The 20,161-nt window shown below is 38.3% G+C and overlaps 2 protein-coding genes across 2 annotated transcripts in view; both read right to left on the bottom strand.

The window, feature by feature from the left end:
* Nucleotides 1-1,739, bottom strand: part of LOC121505798 (collagen alpha-1(XXVII) chain-like) — a 33,056-nt gene extending 31,317 nt beyond the window's left edge. The window contains exons 1-5 of the mRNA XM_041781351.1: nt 1,722-1,739; nt 1,502-1,588; nt 1,347-1,364; nt 1,225-1,251; nt 977-1,042 (exon numbers count right to left, since the gene is read on the bottom strand). Coding sequence (XP_041637285.1) covers nt 977-1,042; nt 1,225-1,251; nt 1,347-1,364; nt 1,502-1,588; nt 1,722-1,739 — 216 coding nt within the window. The remainder of the gene's footprint in view (nt 1-976; nt 1,043-1,224; nt 1,252-1,346; nt 1,365-1,501; nt 1,589-1,721) is intronic.
* A 4,662-nt stretch (nt 1,740-6,401) lies between these two features.
* The window catches only part of col7a1l (collagen type VII alpha 1-like), a 35,271-nt gene continuing 21,511 nt past the window's right edge, over nt 6,402-20,161 (bottom strand). The window contains exons 6-20 of the mRNA XM_041781350.1: nt 19,986-20,149; nt 19,002-19,131; nt 18,797-18,913; nt 17,697-17,852; nt 16,164-16,280; nt 15,871-16,017; nt 15,661-15,780; nt 15,020-15,178; nt 14,078-14,191; nt 13,745-13,894; nt 11,173-11,310; nt 9,685-9,831; nt 7,804-7,923; nt 7,073-7,219; nt 6,402-6,724 (exon numbers count right to left, since the gene is read on the bottom strand). Coding sequence (XP_041637284.1) covers nt 6,402-6,724; nt 7,073-7,219; nt 7,804-7,923; nt 9,685-9,831; nt 11,173-11,310; nt 13,745-13,894; nt 14,078-14,191; nt 15,020-15,178; nt 15,661-15,780; nt 15,871-16,017; nt 16,164-16,280; nt 17,697-17,852; nt 18,797-18,913; nt 19,002-19,131; nt 19,986-20,149 — 2,249 coding nt within the window. The remainder of the gene's footprint in view (nt 6,725-7,072; nt 7,220-7,803; nt 7,924-9,684; nt 9,832-11,172; nt 11,311-13,744; nt 13,895-14,077; nt 14,192-15,019; nt 15,179-15,660; nt 15,781-15,870; nt 16,018-16,163; nt 16,281-17,696; nt 17,853-18,796; nt 18,914-19,001; nt 19,132-19,985; nt 20,150-20,161) is intronic.

Raw genomic sequence — 20,161 nt, 5'->3', positions numbered from 1 at the left:
GCCAACGACACCCAAAGATGCGCTGAAGAGAAGTCCAGCCAGCGCCTCAGTCAACGTTCAGGCCTCACAAGAGTATAGTAAGACCAGGAGGATCAAGGACTGAGAGACTCTGACTTTCATCAGCATGCTCAGATACTAGGAAAAACCCATCTGATATGACCTGCTCTACAATTCCCATGCTCTCACCATCGACAGGCAAAGATTCTATGGCAGTGTCCAAGGCATCATCAAATGCCTGGATCTTTGTTTTGGCCCAGGAGACGTGCGTTCTGAACGCTCCTAACTCCTCACTTACCAAGTTAAGGAAATGTCCCTCAACGTAAAATCATTAAGACTTTGAACATCCAACCATCTACAGTACAAAAAATTATCAAAAGATTCTGAGAATCTGGAGGATTTTCTACATGCAAAGTATAACGCCAAATGTTAATATTGGATGCTTATGATCTTCAAGCCTTCAGGTGAAGATCAGGTACTAGAAATCACTGCATGGGCTCAGGAACACCACCAGAAATCATTGTCTGTAAACACAGTTCACTGTGCTGTCCAAAAAATGCAAATTAAAGCTGCACATGCAAGGAAAAAGTTATATGTCAACCCAATCCAGAAACGCTGCCATCTTCTCTGATTATTTAGGATGGACTGAGGCAAAATGGAGTGAAAATGGAATGGCTCAAATAAATCAAAATTTGAAATTATTTTTGGAACCACAGACATCATGTCCTGCAGACTTAAGAGGAACGGGACAACCCAGCTCTTATCAGTGCAAAGTTAAACTGCATCAGTTCAGTGCCTATGACATGGGCAGCTTACACATCTGGAAAGGCACTATCAGTTCTAAAAAGTATAAAGGTTCTAGAGCAATATATGCCTCTGTTCACACAACATCTCTTTCAGGGAAGGTTTTGCGTATTTCAGCAAGACAATGCTAAACCACATACCACATCCGTTTACTTGTGTGTATGTTTATTCTTACCTTTTCTCCCATCTCTCCCTTTGTGGAAGTAAAAGGGTTGAACTGTCCAGGGCTTTGCCTAAATTTCTACATCAACAAAAACAACAAAAAGATTATTCTCCAGGTGGAAACCATATTGAGAATCATTTAATAAATGGCAACAAAGGGACTTAAACACATATGGATGGTTAAAGAATGTATGAAAATGTCCGAGAGGGAACAAAGCATTAGTTTCATATAAATATGAAATAAAACATGATAACACATACCAGACCTCCGAGACCAAAACCATCTCCCTGTAAAGTGTCACAATAACAAATAAGCAACACTGGTACTGTATGTTGTTCTTACTGTATATAATTCAGTATCTAATACATTAAAGTTGACTCACCTTTTCCCCTTTCTGACCCTGTTAAAAACACATATAAGATTAAGCAAAGACATTTTCTAGGTGTATTTGTTTAAATAAACTTTGTGTATGAACACAATAATTATTGACAACAATGATGATGAAATTGGCAAATAAAAGTGAAGAAGGATATTCACCTTTGTACACTTAGAGGAGCAGGGACCCTGAGGTTTAAGCACCTCCTCCTCTCCTGGGTCTTCAGTCGGGGTGTCCAACTGAGCAGACTAAAATTAAAAACGGAAAAGGTTTAATTAATGACCAGCCTCTGTGTTTCCACCCACACAGACTTTGATAGCTAATTAAAACATGATTGCTTAATTATGTCCAGAGATGGCTTGACAGATCTATCCCACTGACATCTGCATCTATTGGCATCTGTTCAGTACATCTGAATGTGATATAAAAAAGATTTTAAACCGTCTTCTTGCCTCATCATGCAGTTTGAACTCAGACAGGAGCTCCTCACTACAGATGCTGCTGATAAATTCCCTCTCTATCGAAGGGAAGTCATCAAAGGTTGGCGAGAAGAAGATATTTTTATAGCTGGCGGGCGCTGCTATTTTATTCAGCTCATCAATGTCCGCGTTAGAAACCCCAACTGCAAGGACGCTGACGCCTAGAGAGGAATAGAATAAATATAATACTGTTTTGCAAAGTTTTTCATAAAACTTTTTTGAGGCTTTTTAAAACTGACCCAGAGCACGTGCAATTCTGGATGGTGGCACCACATTATCCTGAGCCCTGCCATCTGTAATGAGAACCAGTATGTGGGCCACATCCTGCCTCATCCCCAGAGACTCCTGGAACAGCTCCTGCAGAACATAGCTGATGCCTTTTCCTGAGGGGATACAGAGGTATGAAGACAAATTAATTAAACTTTTGCTGATGACGCTGGTAGACTAAATTTATGTCTTTGCACAGCACAGTTTAAATCCATAGCAGTGATGCTGACAGCAATGTACTGCAGTTGAGTGGAAAGAAGATAAACCTCCAATCTGTAATACAAAGTCTATCATAATAGTACTTTATTACATATTCCAGTTTTCTTAAATCATGCTTACTATTTAAATACATCGAAAGACTTTTACATACCAATGATATCAGTGACAAAAGTAAATTAATAAACCAGTGATATATTATGGGTAACACTGAAATCTGAAAAATAACCACTCTTATCAAAGCAATAAATCAATACATTTTATTTAGGCTGTAGTACAGTAGTACACTATAGCCTTTTCAAAATGTAACCCCCTTTTTTTAAAAACAGAATTTCCTTTTTATTGTTAATGTTTTCGGTGTGGATGGGCACACTGAACTAAACCATTAGGACAGTAAGGTCAGACTTCATAGCTAAGCCATGATGTGCAAAAGTGTATGGATGTAAAAAAAAATGAAGTGCAAAAAATTGAGTCAACGTCAAAGAGGAAGAAATTAATATTTGTGTAGAGACACAAAAATTGGCAAAAAGGTGGAAAGAAATGATCAAAAAGTAGCAAAATGGGCAAAAGTTGCAAAAAGGGGAGGCAAAAATGGGCAAAAAATGGCAAGAATGAGTAAAAGTGGCAAAAGGTTCCAAAAAACAAAAAACATTGTTCAAAATTGGCAGAAAGATTTGGAGAGGGGGTACGAAGCATAGGGTGTCTTTATATGCAGATGATCTTCTACTTTATGTTTCAGACCCAAATACCTCTCTTCCAGCAGCTCTCTCCTTGCTTGAGCAATTTGTATCTATATCAGGATACAAGATCAATACGCAGAAGAGTGAACTGTTTCCATTTAACAGGCATTTGACTCAGACTACAGTGGCATTCCATTTCAAATTAAAGGGAGACAATTTAAGTATTTGGGAGCAGTTGCTACCTGGCAATCTAAGAACCTTTTGAAAGAAAATTTTATCAATCTGTTAAACCAGGTCAGAAGATCATTATCACAGTGGTCCCCTCTCACATTATCGCTCGCTGGGCGAATAAACTCCATAAAAATGAATATACTCCCAAAATTTACATATTTGTTTCAGTGTGTCCCAGTACTTGTTCCAGAATCGTTTTTTGTTTCACTGGATTCCATTATCTCTTCATACATATGGCAGGGCAAGAGGCCTTGAATTAGCAAAGCCCTGGTTCAGAGACCCAAAAGGGACGGTATATGGGGCTCCCTGATTTCCGTCACTACTACTGGGCTGCCAATATTCATTGTATTGCTTTTTGGACTCGCTTTTATTTCCAGCCTGACGGTCCAGACTGGACGTCTCTGTAGCTAAATCCATGCCGAGACATCTCCCTTCCTGCACTTCTCGGTGCGCCCATTACCAAAAATCACTGGATAATCCAGTGGTACGTCATACCCTTTGGGTGTGGACCCAATTTAGGAGATCCTTTGGATACAAAATCTTTTCGTCCGAGTCCGATTGCCTCGGACCACCTTTTCACCCCCTCACACTCTGATTTCGGACTTGGCATGAAAGGGGCATCAGATTGTTTGTAGGCATGTTTGAAGACGAAGACGTTACTTGACGGCTGTTTTGTTTCCTTCAGTCAGTTGACTGAGAAATACAATCTACCCAAAATCTAAGCCTTAGACCTACCCTTGCCCTGTTTGGCGTAGCTGGTGGAGATAACCCCCACTTAACCCCCACTCTACAGAACACTGCATGGTCGCTTTTGCCTTGCTCTTGGCCAGACGTGCAATCCTGCTGAAACGGAAGGGTGCTGCCCTGCCCACACCTGACCAGTGGCGTCAGGATGTAATGTCTTGTCTCAAACTCAAGGTGTTACGTTTCTCTGTCAGTAGTTCGAAGAGGAAATTCTATGAGACACTGGAACCTTTCTTAACATACTTTCATTACACTCAAACGAAATCATCATGAAATGAGCTTTGATCCAGCCCTTGGCATAAAAAGTAAGATTTGACTCTGTGGTGCGCTGCGACTAACTCTTAGATAAAACACCTTAATTTTTTCAGGACAGCTGGGGATGGGAGGGTGGGAAGGGCTATCGCACTACATCAGGTATTACTGTCACTGCCACAGAGAGTTGTTTGTCCTACCTGTTCTGCACATTACTATACCATTTGTGGCAATGTGGAATATTACTGCCCAAACCTAGTTATTTTTTTTCTTCTATGTTTTATCATTATTTTTGTATTTTTGTGTTTGTACTTCTATATATATATATATATATATATATATATACACGATGAAAACTCAATAAAGAAATTTGAAATTTAAAAAAAATGACAGGAAGAAGGGGCAAAAATGGGAAAAAAATGGGCAAAAAGTGGCAGAAATTTATTGAAGGTACAAAAAGAAGGGGCAAAAATCGGCAAAAAATGGGGGAAAATGGGCAAAAAATGGCAAAATTAGTTAAAGTCGCAAAAACAGGGGGCCAAAAATGGGCAAAAAAAGGGGAAATCTGGCAAAAAATCACATAAATGGGTTAAAGCCGCAAATGTTTGAAAAATGTGCTTAAATTGGCAGAAAGAAGGAGCAAAATTTGGCATAAATGGGAAAAACTAGCAAAAAAGTGGCAAAAATGGGTTTTAGTGGGAAAAGTTAAAAAAAATTTGCTAAAATTTGCAAAAAGAAGGGGCAAAAATAAGCAAAAAATTTTAGAAGTGGGGAAAAAATGTGCAGAATACAGCAAAATTTGTTAAAGTGACAAAGTAGTTGAAAAAGGAAAAAAATATAATCATTGGCAAAAAAGAAGGGGTGAAAAAAGGGGCAAAAATCTGCAAAAAATTTTATGAAAAGTATGAAAAAGAGGCATTAAGCAGTAAAAATTGGTCAAAAGTGACAAAAAGAGGTTGCAAAAGAAACTGAGTCAATTTTGCTGGAAAAGGACTGAATATTTGTTTAAGAGTGGCAAAATGTGACAAAAACTAGCAAAAAGCTGCAAAACTGATTAGTTGTAGCAAAACGAAGTGGCAGTAGTATAAAAATAGCATGAATAAATCATTTTAACATCAGACCCAATTATAGCTTAACACACTTTTCAGCTTCATAATGAAGTCTTTGTTAGCCAGGATGCTAGCATCAATTATCCAAAATACATGCATTGAAAAAAATTTCTCTACTACATTTTTAAAGTTCAAGGTCCATTGTCCTCAGGTTTACCATTGCTTATAAGGTTCCTACATGTCATGCCTCCAAAAAAACAACCTCAGCCCTGATTGTTGACCCATCACCGTATTTCTACTGCCAGGAAGCATTATATCTCATGAAAGTGTGTAACTGACACATGGTAGTTCTAGTTAGATTATTTTTAGATATCCTGTAGTAATTCCTGAACTCTGCAGGCTCTTGAATTCAAACAAGTTCCACTTTAACTTTCAGTTTCCAGTACACCTGTTGAAGACTGGTGGAGTCTGTGACATCAATGGGGAGACTTGGAAGAGTGTTACAATCTTCAATGTGACATCAGATCAGATGGCAAAAAAAAATGCACATTTGTGAGAGTGTTAATTGTCCCTTACCTGTTCTGGTGTTCCCTCCTACATAGCGTAGGGCTCTAATCGCCCTGAGCACAGAGTTTCTGTCTTTAAAGTCGTTGAGACGGAACTCGATTCGAGGCTCATCACTGTAATGAACCACAGCAATCTGCAGAGACATTAATGGAGAAAACGCACATCATCACAGCGCCATGTTTGTTTAGCCAGAAGTGTTACATCGAGTGTTAGAAACTAAATTTAATTCTGTCAGTATTCTTGGCTTGTGCTTGACATACTAAGATCTCATTTTTTATTTAAGTGTGTTTTTGACCAGCACCTCTACCATGACTGTGATACTTCAGCAAGCTAGTCACATGCATTACTGCATCATGTAAGCGTCACTGAAACAGCTGTTATTATAGTGTAAATAACTTTGATCTCACTAACCTGTGTGGCCTTAGATCCAATACTGGGGAAGTAAGTGGTCACCCGGAAAATGAAGTCTTTCATCTTGTTAAAGTTGTCAACCCCAATGCTGGAAGACTCATCAACCAAGAAAACTATGTCTGCTTTGGTCTTACTACAGTCTTAAAAGAAACAAGAAATACTTGTTTAATATATGCCACATTTGAATTTACACAAGGACGGTAACGCTGTAGAAATATCTGTGTATGAATGGATGATGAATGAATGGATACCTGATCTTTGTGCACTGCCTGTAGTTAATCGAAGGGAAGTGATGCCCGTCTGTTTGGCCTCAGTGACACTCGGCTTCTTGGTGGTTATGGATTTGGTTGGAGGCACAGCGATGGGGTGTCGGGTGGTTCTGATGGTTGTCTGTGTGATGGTGATGTTGCTGATGGAGGCAGTCGTGATGCGAGGGGTGGCTGTGACCGGCAGGGACCGGATTGTTGCCTCAAGAGGATCCTGTCCCACTGAAATGCACAGAATCAGAAAATAACTGGTGTGAACAACTTTACTTACACTAAACATGATACCAAACAAAGGTAAAATACTCTAACTCGAACTTGCTGTGGGTTTCAACTAAAAAGTTCCAGCCAATCCTGAAACGACATGGGGACCATTTATCACCTTTTGAAATACCTTATCAGACTGAAAAGATGGAAGGAGTACAATTTTTGCTGCAAACCTTGGGACTTAGCTACAGTATGCATTTAAGGAAATGTTAATCAACAAAATATAGCTACAATAAAATTCATAAAAGTGGAGCAATCTTGATACAAAAACAAAACTATTGATATTCTGTGGAATCAATGGCTTACATATTCTCTGATACACGGTGCTGATGGGGCCCTCCACTTCTCCATATAAAGGTTTGATGGTAAATATGTAGGTTCTTCCATACAGCAAATCAGTGATCTTGTAAGAGCTGAAGCCAGGGCCCAGAATCTCTGTTTTAGTGTCCAACACTGAAAAGACACAAAGAAAAACTAAGTTGAGTGGAAAATATTTCCATGCGTTTCAAGAATAATACCACTTTCATTCCCCCCTTTTGGAATATATCTGAGTCATCAAATCAAAGTTATTCTGAATGGATCTACAAACAATTATGCAACGTCTAGACATTTATGAGACATGTTCCTATTAAGATATTATAGATATTATGCTGGTACGCTTTATTTCAAAGCAAACACAACAAGTAATTTAATGCAGCACAGCACTGCTACTAACTTAAAACAGATTGTTGCTAAAATAAACACCACTTGTCTGAAAGTCTTCATGAGCTTGAGTTGTAAATATGAATATTAGTTTTCAGAGCATTTTTCCTTTTGACAGCCCTTTTCAACAAAAGGGTGCTTATGCTGACACTAAATACACGATGATTCATCTTCAAACCCTGGAGGACCGTGAACAAAATATTACACCTTTGATAAAGTAGGAATTTATTAAAGGAGAGATTGATTTTTGGAGCTAGGTATGACAGGGTCTCCAATATGCGCACTCTCATATAGTTAAGTTTGACTGAAAAAACGTAGGAAAGTTAAACACTGACCTGAGATGTGCCTCCATGTCAGATGGTACCCAGATACACCGGCCACACGTGTCCAGTTTAAGACAGTGCTGCTGTCTGTTGTGTTAAGAGCAGCAAAGCCATTCACTTTGGGAAGATCCACTGAAACAGAAAGGAAAGACTAGATTAAGAATAGATAAATAAAGGCACACATGTTTATAGGCAAAAATAGACATGATGGGGGACACTTTCTGAATTGATCTTTTTCAATATTTTACCTCAGGATATTATCGCCACCTGTTGAATTTGGCTGAGATCATATTTGGGTAATAACCCAACAGCTTCTGTTCTATAATCACAGATTAAAACAGTGGTTCCCAACCTGGGGTCCAGGGACCCCTAAGGGGGGCGCCAAAGTTCTCAAGGGGGCATGGGGCACTGTCTTCTCTGACCTTGTCAAAATTAGATGTTCATATTAAAAAATAAATAAATAAATAATGATAAGAAACATAATGTATAATGGTGTATGGGAGCCAACCTGAAAGATTAAAATATAAGGAGAATCTGTTGATTTCTGATCAAAAAGGTCAAAATTTGGGTGGGAAAAAAAACAAAATTTTTGAGAATATAAAGTCTTATATTTACAACATTTCAGAGTTTCAAAAGTTTGAAATTTTTCGAAAATAAAAATTCAAATATTTCAAGTTTTATAAATCATAATCTTACAACAGTGTAAAGTCAAAAATTAACAAGAAACCAAACTGAAAACAGTGGTTGGATTTTGACGGATTTTGGCTTTATAATTAAAAAATTCTAATCCATGGTTCAGGCACATTTACTGCTTTTAAAGTCGTAAAAATGTCTTTTCTTCCATTTAAATTAACTTTTAAACTTTAAAATTTTTAATCTTCTTTCTTGAAATTAGCATTTCTTTTTTCCTAGTGTGGCCCCAATACACTGTTGTAATAATGGATAGCTTGGACACAGATCTTTAGTCAAGAACAAGTCTTGGGGGGGGGGGATTATGGATTGAGATGCCACAGGTGGATGCTTTCACTGGTTCTAAAACCAAGCTCAGAGGTTCTTCACTGCTTTTCTTCCCCTGAGTTGAAAAATCTCTGGATCTGTCAGATCAAGGTTACTTCAGCAGACTGAATGCTATTGGCTTAAAGACCCTGTAAAGTGAAATCCAAAGTTTTTGTCTTAACACTCTAGATACATTGGAATATGGTTACTGTAAACAAGTGAAAACACTGAGATCTACATGTGACTGAATTCTGGATTTAGGCCATTTCACCTCTTTCCTGGCTTGGTTTCATGTGGGTGGGGCCAATATGTGGGCTCATGATTGCATGAGCCCACAGTAGGGAATGACCCCACTCCTCTAACACTACAATATTGTGGAAGGAAGCAGTCACCTGGAGCAGGGACTTCTGGGATTATTTTTTTGCAAAGGAATTCACTCTTGTACCGTTCTATAATGTTCATGTTTCATTGCAAAGTTATAGTTATGCATGTTTTGTTTATTGGTTCATTTTTTTAGGGGAAAATATTTTTCCAAGTATGACACCATGAGTGAGGGGGTTAATGCTGCAGAACTTGGAGATGCTTTATTTGACTGAAATTTGACCTGGGGGTTCATAACACAGTGATCTAGCATATGACAAACCTAAATACAGATTTATTTTTACTTTACAGGGTCTTTAAAAGAGAATCCCCAGCTCTCCTTGTCCACCTATGGAGCAACACTTACAATCTATTTCCTGCAGCATACTTGATTTTACACTTGATATACAACTTTCTTGACTCTAAAAAGCCATAAATTAATTAAAAATACTGTATAAGTTCAGTCTGTGTGAGTAACAGTTGTATAAATATCACTCTGTAGCCCGTTTCCAAACATATTGAGCTTTCAGGACTCACAGGTGCGTGCTGTGACCAGGACTGGGCTCCCCTCCCGTTTGCCCACCATGGAGGAGACCTGGATCTTATAGGCCGAGCTCTCCCGCAGGTTCTTGATGGTGAAGGTGGTGGAGGATGCGGATACTACATGGGACTTCTCCTCCCCACCTTGAAAAAAAAAAAAATCATTTCACTGTTTAAGCAATACTGTTGTGCATGATGCCTGTAGAGCAATGATCATCCACTAGCGGCCCGGGGGCTACATAAGGCCCCCCACATCCTCCCATCAGTCCCCCAGAGCATCGCCAAATTTGGAACATGTGCAGAGGAAAAGATATGTGGTATGTTTTTTTTATAAACTCCGAACAGGTCTATTAAAAAAAGACCAAAAACAGCTGAGAGTGAAACAGTTTCATCAGGAATTACTTTATATTTCATGAATTCTTTATTTTTCAGAAAACCACCTGTCAGCCATTACTAGCAAATTTCATGCATGTAAAAGACAAATTTATCAGACCATTCCTGATAAAACTGCCATTTTCTATGTCAACTTTTGGCTTCAGAAATATTCAGCCATATACCTCAAGTGCCCCCTTGTGGCTGGCTGTGATAAATAGGACTGACCTCACTGTAAGTGCCTAACAATTACATATATTTGCAAGAAAATTAAAATATTTAAGCAACAATATGTTAATGAGACTATTTTAAAAAAACCTTTAGTTTTTTTTAAGAGATTGGCCGCCAAAGTGCCTGTATAGGAAATAGCATGTAGAGGCATACCAGTAGTCAACACTAAGACAAAAGCTGATATTGTTGAGAAATTAAGTAGTATGTTCATGCCAATAAATATTGTTATTGTTATGAAACTCATTTCAGCCAATAATCTCACATTGAAGTTTGTTTAAGCATTTATTATGCAACATAATATGTTTGGCATCAGGCTCCAACTAAACCACTCCTCACAGATTTTACATACAGAAACTGAGGAGTGATAAGATAACAGCTTAAACCCCCCAGTCGGAGCCAACAGGTGGATGTTGGGGTGGAGGAGGGTTGAAGCTGAGAGCACAGAGTTGATCCAGGTGCAGTGATGCAGCAGAGGAGGAGAAAGGAAATCTTAGAGCTTAAATAGCCCTCTAGTTTAGGAGGATGTGAGTCATGTGAACTGATTAAGGTGCATGTCAGGTGTAAATGATTGTGCTCAAGATAACTGACAAAAATAACTCGCAGGCTTCGTTTCATAATATTACCTCTATCATTTTTAATGGAAGCTGTTTAAACATGCTAATAGATAAAAGTCTTTAATAGGATTTGGAATTAAACTCAACCAGGCAGAAGAGAGTGTAGGAACAATATGCGGTTGTATTTGGCAGGTCCTAAAATGCAGAGTTGATATGATCAGTCATTAGTTCACCAATGTCTAAACTTGTGTGCATGCTTATACTTGTGTATTGTATGTGATTGTTGGGGTGAAAGCACAACTGGTTGACTGTATATATAATGTCTTACCCTGAACGGGGATCCAGGAGATTCTGTACCCAGAAGACCCTGATGTTTTCCTCCAAGACACGGTGAAGGAGTTTACTCCAATGTCCACAACCTTCACCTCCCTTACTGCCTGGATTGGCCCTGAGTCTGAGACAGCAGCTGTAGAATACCATAAAATAACCGTATCAGTGACTGACAGAGTGGTTGGGCATTTAATACCATCTAAAATTCATCAGTGTATTAAAGGCGACTCTTCAGGCTTGGCTGTAAAGGGTTTACTGATAAATAAGAACAACTCTGCACACTGCAACTGGCAATAACAGTAGTACAAGAGTAACTAAACCTTCAGATCACTTCTTTTCAGCTGGAAACATGTATATAGGCATGGACATTTAAGTGCAAAGTATTTAAATTCTACATCTTGTGTTTCAAAATGTTCATAGCAACAGCCCTCTTCAAGTTGAAACCACACTACTGCAATGCCATTTTACTGCTGGCTGATCTGTAGCCTAGTGGCGTTCGTCACTTTCAGGGGTTGGCTTTCCTCAATTTCATGGGCTTGGCTTACTACCTTTTGTGGGCGGGCTTTATTTGTTGGGGGAATTGGTTAATAGTTAAAGTAAATTCAGATAGCCAGCTGAGGACAATCCATTGCCATCCACTGAGAGGCATAAGACAGGTAATGCTGTGGTTACTTTAAGCTATTATAGAGATGTTGGACAGTATATTTTATAAGGTATTGTTAGAATATGTTTATGTAGTTTGCAGTTTGCTTCGTGTGCTTGTGAGATGCAGTTTTTGTGCAACACAGCAAACACTGAATGTTTTTATATCTTTATTTGAAGTTTTCACCATCATGATAATGTGGACCAAGTTTTCAGTAAATATGAGAAACTTTTCTATGATTCTGTCTTTATTGTCATTGGTTGAACTTTGTGTCAAGTCAAGAGTTAGTAAAAAACATCTTGACCAGAGGAATTTATTGATATGTTTTTTGTGACGAAAGAGAGACAACACTGTACATGGTAAACATATTGGCAACCAAAACAATAAAAGTATCTTGTTTTCTAACTCCCTGATGATTACAGTAGAAAATAGTAGTATCAACAATATTCCATGGGCTGAGCTATTTGCCTTGTCAGCCATTAAATTGAGCATATAGCGTTAATTCAGGTAGGCCATGGAGTCAAGCCCTGCCATAATTGAGATCAGCTGATGGCCAGCTGATTTGTTCTATACATGCTATTGGCCTACTGCCTTAAATAAACTGCTCTTGTCTTGCCACGTTCTGCCGCTTTCTGCAAGCGGCTTTTGCAACCCTCCTCCACCCCAGCTCCTCCTTCATTCTGCTTTTGACTTAATCAGTTTTTATTGATGCCTGCTCTGCTCTGGGGTTTTTGCTGCTTCTGTCCCTGCCTAAGACTTTCCTTATTGGCATAGGAAGAGCAGTAATGTGCGCTATTGCTGCTTAATGCTTTCCATGTAGGGCGGACCTAGAACAGCCACACCACCAAATATAAAAACAGAAATATACGCTAATTGATAATTGCCAAAAATGAAATATTTAAAGCTGCAAATCATGTGTGTTTCCTGACTGAACTAGCCATTTAGGCATACTTAGTCACTAAGCATATCTTCACCTATATTATATTGATTTTACAAACTTTCATATACCTCATCTTGTGAAAATTAAAGCGGCCCTAACATTCTTATTTATTAGTAAAGTAGTGGCAGCTGAAAGTCAAAATTTGCAGATAACAGTAGACTCAAACTATAAAAGACAAGGCTTTGATCCACTAGGATTATGGGTAGTGAAGTTCTTTTACATGAGATCATGAATAAACCAGGTTTTTCTCAGAAAGGGTTTGATAAAATATTAACGTTTCTTCTACAGGACCATTTACCATCATTTCCCCATCGAAGTTTGTGGGTTATGACAGACTCTATCCATCGGAGGTGTCACTGATGACACCAAGGATTGTGGTTAATATAGGTTTTTTTCCTCTGAGATCATAAATAAACCATGTTTCTCTTGAAACAATGTTGATACTGAGGAAGGTAAAATCACTGCTGGCATGATATAATGTTGCTGATTCCCAAATGTTCCCGCTTTGTGTGACTCTTGTTCAATTTGTCAGCTTGACCCGACTGTAAACAGTCAACATGACGCATGTAATGACGTAAAACCTGTAATCACAAGTAGCTGCATCTTGAGAAGGTCTGCACATCAAGTCTACATTTGATTAATGTCTGTCAGATCAGAAGGGTCTGCCTCTGTGATTTTTCCCTCATTGTTTTCCCACAACAGTAAATATGGACTTGTGTCCTCTACTTGAGTGTTAACAAAGGTTTCAGATGCAGGTAGCTTGTGGTAAGTCTAACCTGGTCGCTTATGACATAATGCTTTTGGGGCTGATGAGGGTAGTAAGGAGTGCCTCTGCCCTGTTGACGTCCTAAAGGCGTTTTATGAAATTCCAGGGTAGGTACACCACAGACAAAACTCTGGGATCAGTGAGATCCACAGTCAAACAGAAAAATCTAGATCTAAAGGAAAAATCATGATAAAATGTGAGACCTTTTTCAAGATCGGTACCTGTGAGTTGTGATAAGGAGATTTCTGGTCCCTCTGAGTTGCCGTACACAGCACAGATAGTGATTGTGTATGTGGACTGAGGGTTGAGGTCTTCAATACGATGGAAGAGGACGCTACGGTCGAGGTAACGGGACTGAGGGCTGCTGGCCCCTGTTTGCATAAAGATACACGAATATGGATTCTAATTACAATTTTACACACAGTGTAGGAGTTTTTCAACTCATTTTTTAACAAGAATGCTCCACAAGATAACCATTTAAATAGGAAGGTAATGTTATCTGGATATTGTATTGAAGCATAAAAAGCAAAACGTGTTTATATCATGTACATCACCTGTATTCCAAGTTAATTTATATTCAGTGGCTCCAACAATGGGACTCCACTCCACATCTATGGAAGTACTGGTGTAGGATGTCACCTTGAAGTTTGACACATAGCCCAGTGGAGCTGCAAGAGAAGGAGATTGAACATGCAAATCAATTTCATTTCCTTGTTTTTTATGTTTTTATTTAATCTCTTATAAGGTACAGAAAGATTTATTACAAATAAAACAGATTAAACAGCCTTTCCTGTCACCTAGTTCATGTTATCTAGCAGGGCTTTGCCATTAACTCACACATTTACACACCTTGGTCTGAAGGCTGCTTAATAAATGCTCTTTCTAACACAAGCTTATCCTATGATTTTATTTAATTGTCTGATGATATTTTTTCTGTTACTTTTATGGAGGGTCTGCAAGAGTGACCTCAGCTGAAAATGTTGTGTTTGCTGACATCCAGTGGTTTTACTCCTAATATTTACCTGCTGCAGTGATGCTGAGTGTATACATACAATGTATTTGTATGACTATTCACCCATTATCTATACTGTTTGTCCCATTCAGGACTGCAGGGGGCTAGAGCTGATCCTAGCTGTCATTGGGAGAGAGATGGGCTACACCCTGGACTGGTTACCGGTCAACCACAGGGCTAACATGAAGAGACAAACTACCAGGATCACTAACATTCATACCAACAGACCATTCAGGGTCTTCAATTAACTAAACAAGGATGTCTTTGAAACAAAATATCTTGTTTGAGAGATTAGAACAAGGAACCCTCTTGTTATGAGGCAACAGTGCCATCCACCGCACCCGTCTGCAGCCCTACTATGATCACACAGGTATGTATATGGACCATTTAGAGTGTAATTCCACTTCTGTTGTCATCAGATCAGTAAGCTTGTTATACCATGTCTTACTTCCTATTTTTCAAGAGACTGAATACTGCTACTTACAAGTTCTGAAAGTGGCACTGATTCCTGGCCCAACTGCAGGCCCAAACAGCACATACAGAGTCAGGACATACTCTGTATCATGTGCCACGTTCTTCAGCTGGTAATTTGTAGTGCTTGCATTCAGAGCCAACTGCCTGGGCCGGTCCCGACCAACAAACTCTGAAAACAATAAGAACACAGATAATACAGTCACATACATTTTTCTTTCCTGGTCGACTCTGGCACAGTATCAGAGCCTCAAACTCTGGAAACAACATTTGGATTTCATCTGTGTGAGTCCTGATGCCAGTTGTCACAGCGTCGCCTGTTATGAAAGATTTCAAAGGCTTCTGTCAGAGGGAGTCTGTCAAACTGCTATTATAAAGTCCTGGACACTCAAGCATACAAAAGCAAATGCTCTGTGCCACAAAACAGTTGGAGATGAAAATTATCAGCATACAATTTGCTTTGCATCCATATGTATTTTATCTCTTTTTTTCAGATAGTCTTTTTCATGGGGTTTTTATGGCTTTATAGTTGACAGGACAGTGGATAGAGTCAGAAACTGGGGAGAGAGAAACTGGAAAATGACATGTGGGAAAGGAGCTATCGGCTAGACACAGATAGAGGCTCTAAAAGAAAGATCTGATGGAGCAAATTACCTGGAGTAGGTCCCCAGGCCAGCCTGTATCCTGTAGCCCCTGGGACGCTGTTCCAGGAGATGACAGCGGCATTTGTGCTCACAGCGGACACCTTTAAAGTTTGTACTGCACTGCTTTCCACTGAGAGAGAGAGAGAGATAGCAATAGCTTAATATCAGTTTGCTTACTTGTTCCTACATTTTTGTGCTTTCTAAATAAGAGCTGAGTTACATGTCTTGATTGTTGTGGTGGTGACAGGCCCCTCTGTGTCTCCAAAGATGGGGTTAATGGTGATGGTGTACTCAGAGCCTGGGTTTAGGCCCTGGATCATGTAGAAATTAAAGGTGTCACCAAGGTTTATGTTCTCAATGTGACCGTCTGAAATACGCAGAGGAACAAAATCACTGAAGACCATAAAAATATGATGATACATTGACTTTAACATCACACATTTTGGCTTCATTTCCTAAAACAAGAGTGTGTTTTCTTTGCTGCATCTTCGTGATAAAAGACAGCAACAGTACCTGATGCTGCCCATGTCAGACGGTATCCTGTGGCCCCCTTAACTGATGCCCACCTGGCCTGAACGGTGTCTGTGGTAGCGTTTTGGACCAGGAACTGCTTCACTGGTACAAGCTTTACTGTGAAACACAGAGGAATGCTAATTCACATGCAAGACGTCATTATTTCCATTTAGTTTATGTAAAATCAACCAAATCATTAAAATGGACAAGGGAGAGGTTGTTTAATTTGATAGTTTAAAGAGAAAAACCATTATAACTGCCCAAGACCCTATTTGTACGTATGAGGAAGTTACATTTTGGCTGTCCCACAGCAAAGAAATTATATCTACACTAATTTTCTATCTACACAATTTTCCATATTGTCTGTTGCAGTTTAAGTGATTTGCTAAAAATGTCTGGAAAATTTGCTATAATTTTTTTAAGAATTGGCATGGACATTTTAGGGAATTTATCAGGATATTTTGGAGAATTTGCTGGGATTTTCAAGGAAATACACAAACATATCAGCTTTAAAGATGTGTTTTGTATTCTTAAGGGTTTTGGGAAGGAAGTTTTTGGTGAAATTAGCTTTGAAGTTTACAGAGAATTTAGAGGGAATTTTTGACATTTTTGGGGGGGAATTAAAATTCCGAGTTGTTTGGATGGAAATTTAACCAGTTAATATGTGTCTTTTTTATTTGATTTGGAATTTTGGTATCCTTTGAAATTTTAAGAATTTTCATCAAATATCAGGGAATTTGTTTGGATATTTAGGAGAATTTGATTATGAATTTTAAAATATTTTTATAGAAATTTGGAAAATTGATTCATAAATGTTTGAATTGGAATTTGATGAGAACTTGGGAGGGGGGTGGCCTTTGAAATTTCAAGGAATTTCAAAGAAATTTTAGGGAATTTGTTTAGATGTTTGGGAGAATATTCCTTCCCTTATGGAAGTATGTTTTTTTTTTTTTTTTTACAATTTCAGGGGGTAATTTGACGAGAAAAATCATTCAAGGAGAGTTTTCATTGACATTCGAGGGATTTTTTGGGGAAAAGCTCAGGTCTCAGGAAGATATAGATCTCTGTGATGTTATACAACAAGTTAGTATAAATAAATCTCAATTAAATACAAGCTTTGGTATGATGTACCTTGAGTGTCATATGACATGGAGATAAATGAGTCTCTGTATGCAAAACCTAGTGGTTGTACTTTTATAGAATAACATTGCCCCACTGTGGACATATTTTGTTACTACATCTAGGCATTTTTTTCCTTGTTTAATATCTTATTTTATACATTATCTCAAGAACTTGTGATGTAAAAAATTAAATTAACAATTCAACATAAAAATGAATATGTTGAGGCTTGTTGTTTATTGCTGTTAAACCTGTTCCTTATTCACATTTTATTTTTTGTATTTCATGCTATTTCTAAATACACTTAGATTTCATATTTACCTATTTAAATTGAGTCTACTGGCAAAAAAATTACATGGCGCAAGCTTATGACACTAAATATCCTGTATCTGGTAAAATTTCAAACACACTTACATGTCCTTCCCACAACTGAAACTGGTTCACTTGGTCCCTGAGGGTAAACTGCATAAATACTGATGATGTACTTCTTGTCTTCTTCTAGGCTGTCAATCACATGAGAGGAAGAGTCTCCTGGAAGCAGGTGCTCATAGGTGAATCCTGGGCGGTTTGCTGCAGAACAAAAGTTCAGTAGAATTAAAGGTAGCTTTTTATTTTGGTGGGCCTATTTACTTTTATAGTAATTTTATAGTAAGAATTTTTATTATCTAGTTGAAGTAGTAATAACTCAGTAATATTTAAAAAAGTATTTACCTAGTAATAATGTATTAGTTATTAAATAATTCCTTGTAATCCTGTGGTAGTTCTCTGGTAATGTGGTATTTTAACCCAAATCTATCCTCCCAAGCCTCAATCCTAACCCTTTAAATGTTGCAGCAGTTCTCTGGTGTTTAGGTGGTTTTTTAACCTTACCCTAACCCCCTAACTCTAACCCTTACTCTCACCCTCAATACTGTAGTAATTCTTTGGGAATTAGGTGGTAAGTAATTTCTTAGAAATAAGATGCCAATTTTCTGTATAAGTTGCCTGATGATTCCCAGGTAATTTATTTACTTTGGCCTACTGAATAAAAGCGAGTCCTTGCTGAATAATTTTCAAGTAGTTTTGAGTGTTAGGGGGTTACGTTGAGGGGTTAAGGGATAGGGGGTTAGGGTAGGATGGTTAGGGTTAGGGCACAGTCATTGCCTGAGAACTACCACAGTATTACAAGAAATAACTTGATAATTAATATATTTTTCCCAAGTAAATACATCCTTAATATTACCATATATTTTACTTGGTGAAATGCAAACCTTTTACAAGGTAATTATCACGTTATCTTGAGAAATTACTAGATATACAGCTTCTTACTATAAAATAACTATGTAATTAGGTTCCACTAAAATTTAGTGTTAAATTAAAACCCAAGAGATTATTTAAACAAAACAAAAAAACCCTAAGTTTAGCATGGTAAAATTCATTAAATGGTAGATTTCATGATGCAACACACTTATGTGCCTCTATCTGTAATGTATCAGGTCATTAGATTATGAATGTGTATCTTTATGTTGTCATACATCTCGGAATGAAGATCTTGAATCCGTCAAGCTTCCCAAGAGGAGGCGTCCAGCCCAGGCGAAGAGAAAACAGACCCTCCTCAATAATGCGAAAGTTGGAAACCTGAGGCAAAGGTGCTAAAAGAAGGGGTATAGATTAATCCAAAAATGCACAAAAGAGTTTACATAATTTAAAAAATGGCAAGCACTGATGAGTGGCACCCACTGGTCTGGACGTTGATGGTCGCTGAGTCTCCAATAAGGCTGGGGTAGATGGCATAGACAGTGAGGGAATAATCAGTTTTAGGACTCAAATCTGTCACCACTGTAGTGCTCACATCTGCCTTCAAATCAATCTGTTACAGACAAAGAGTAGAGAAAAATTAGGACAGTTATTGTGTGACTAAAGTAAAGAAAAAGATGATCGAAAAGCTTTTAAATCACTTCAAATAAAAGAAGCTACAAGTAAGAGTGAACCAAGCCCACCCATGTGCTTTGTCTAAACCTTAGTTTGGTGCCTATGTGTCCACTGAATCAAAACAATGTGGCTGACAACAAATATATTCCTCCTTCAGCACTGAAAAATAATTCTCTTTCTTTGTCAAGAATAAAACTGTCATATCTTTAAAGTAACAATGTACAAACACAAACAAAAAAGCAAAGATATTGATGACAACACTGTTCACCTTGATCCCATTAATTCAAGTCTGTTGTAGACTTAGGAGAAAAACACAGATGAAACAGCACAGATAGTTTAGGCTGCTGTGAGAGATGACTCACTGCATTTTAAAACAGTATGTTGGTGAGCCAGATAATAAATGAGACTCCTATGATGATCTTGAGCTACCTTAAGCATTTAGAAATGATATGAAGAAGATGTTTTTAGGAGGAATTATAAATTAAACATGTTCCATTCTCAGCTTTCTGTAAAACCTTCCTGTTATTCTTGCAATTTAACTGGTGATACAGCAGCAACGTAATATATACCTTTTTGCAAGCTCAAATATTCAAGCTGTTTTTTGGAGAAGTACTAAGAACCTTTCACAAAGCACTTTACAAAATAATGTGATAGAAAAGCAACAATAACCATAATGTATACAGAGAATTAAAATAACACAGAAAAAACAGAAGTTTAGGCAGCATGCTTTCATGTATGAAAGGAGCTGTAAACTTAGTTGAGCTGAGTTGATGTGCAAGCTTTATCCCTCACTTGTCTCTGCTGGAGGGAGAGGAGGTGTCCCCTGGAGCTGAGAGGCGTAACAAGGAGGCGATACCCAGTGACATCACTTGTGGCTTGTGTCCATGTCAGTCTGAGGGAGCTGTGGGCGACCTCGCTGACCTGCAGGTCTCTGGGACCCACCACACGCTCTTTGACTAGGATTCAGA

This window comes from Cheilinus undulatus, linkage group 23 (assembly GCF_018320785.1).
Source record: "Cheilinus undulatus linkage group 23, ASM1832078v1, whole genome shotgun sequence".
Classification (NCBI taxonomy): Eukaryota; Metazoa; Chordata; class Actinopteri; order Labriformes; family Labridae; genus Cheilinus; species Cheilinus undulatus.
The sequence above is the reverse complement of the archived record's forward strand: the minus strand, read 5'-3'. Positions and strand labels throughout refer to the sequence as shown.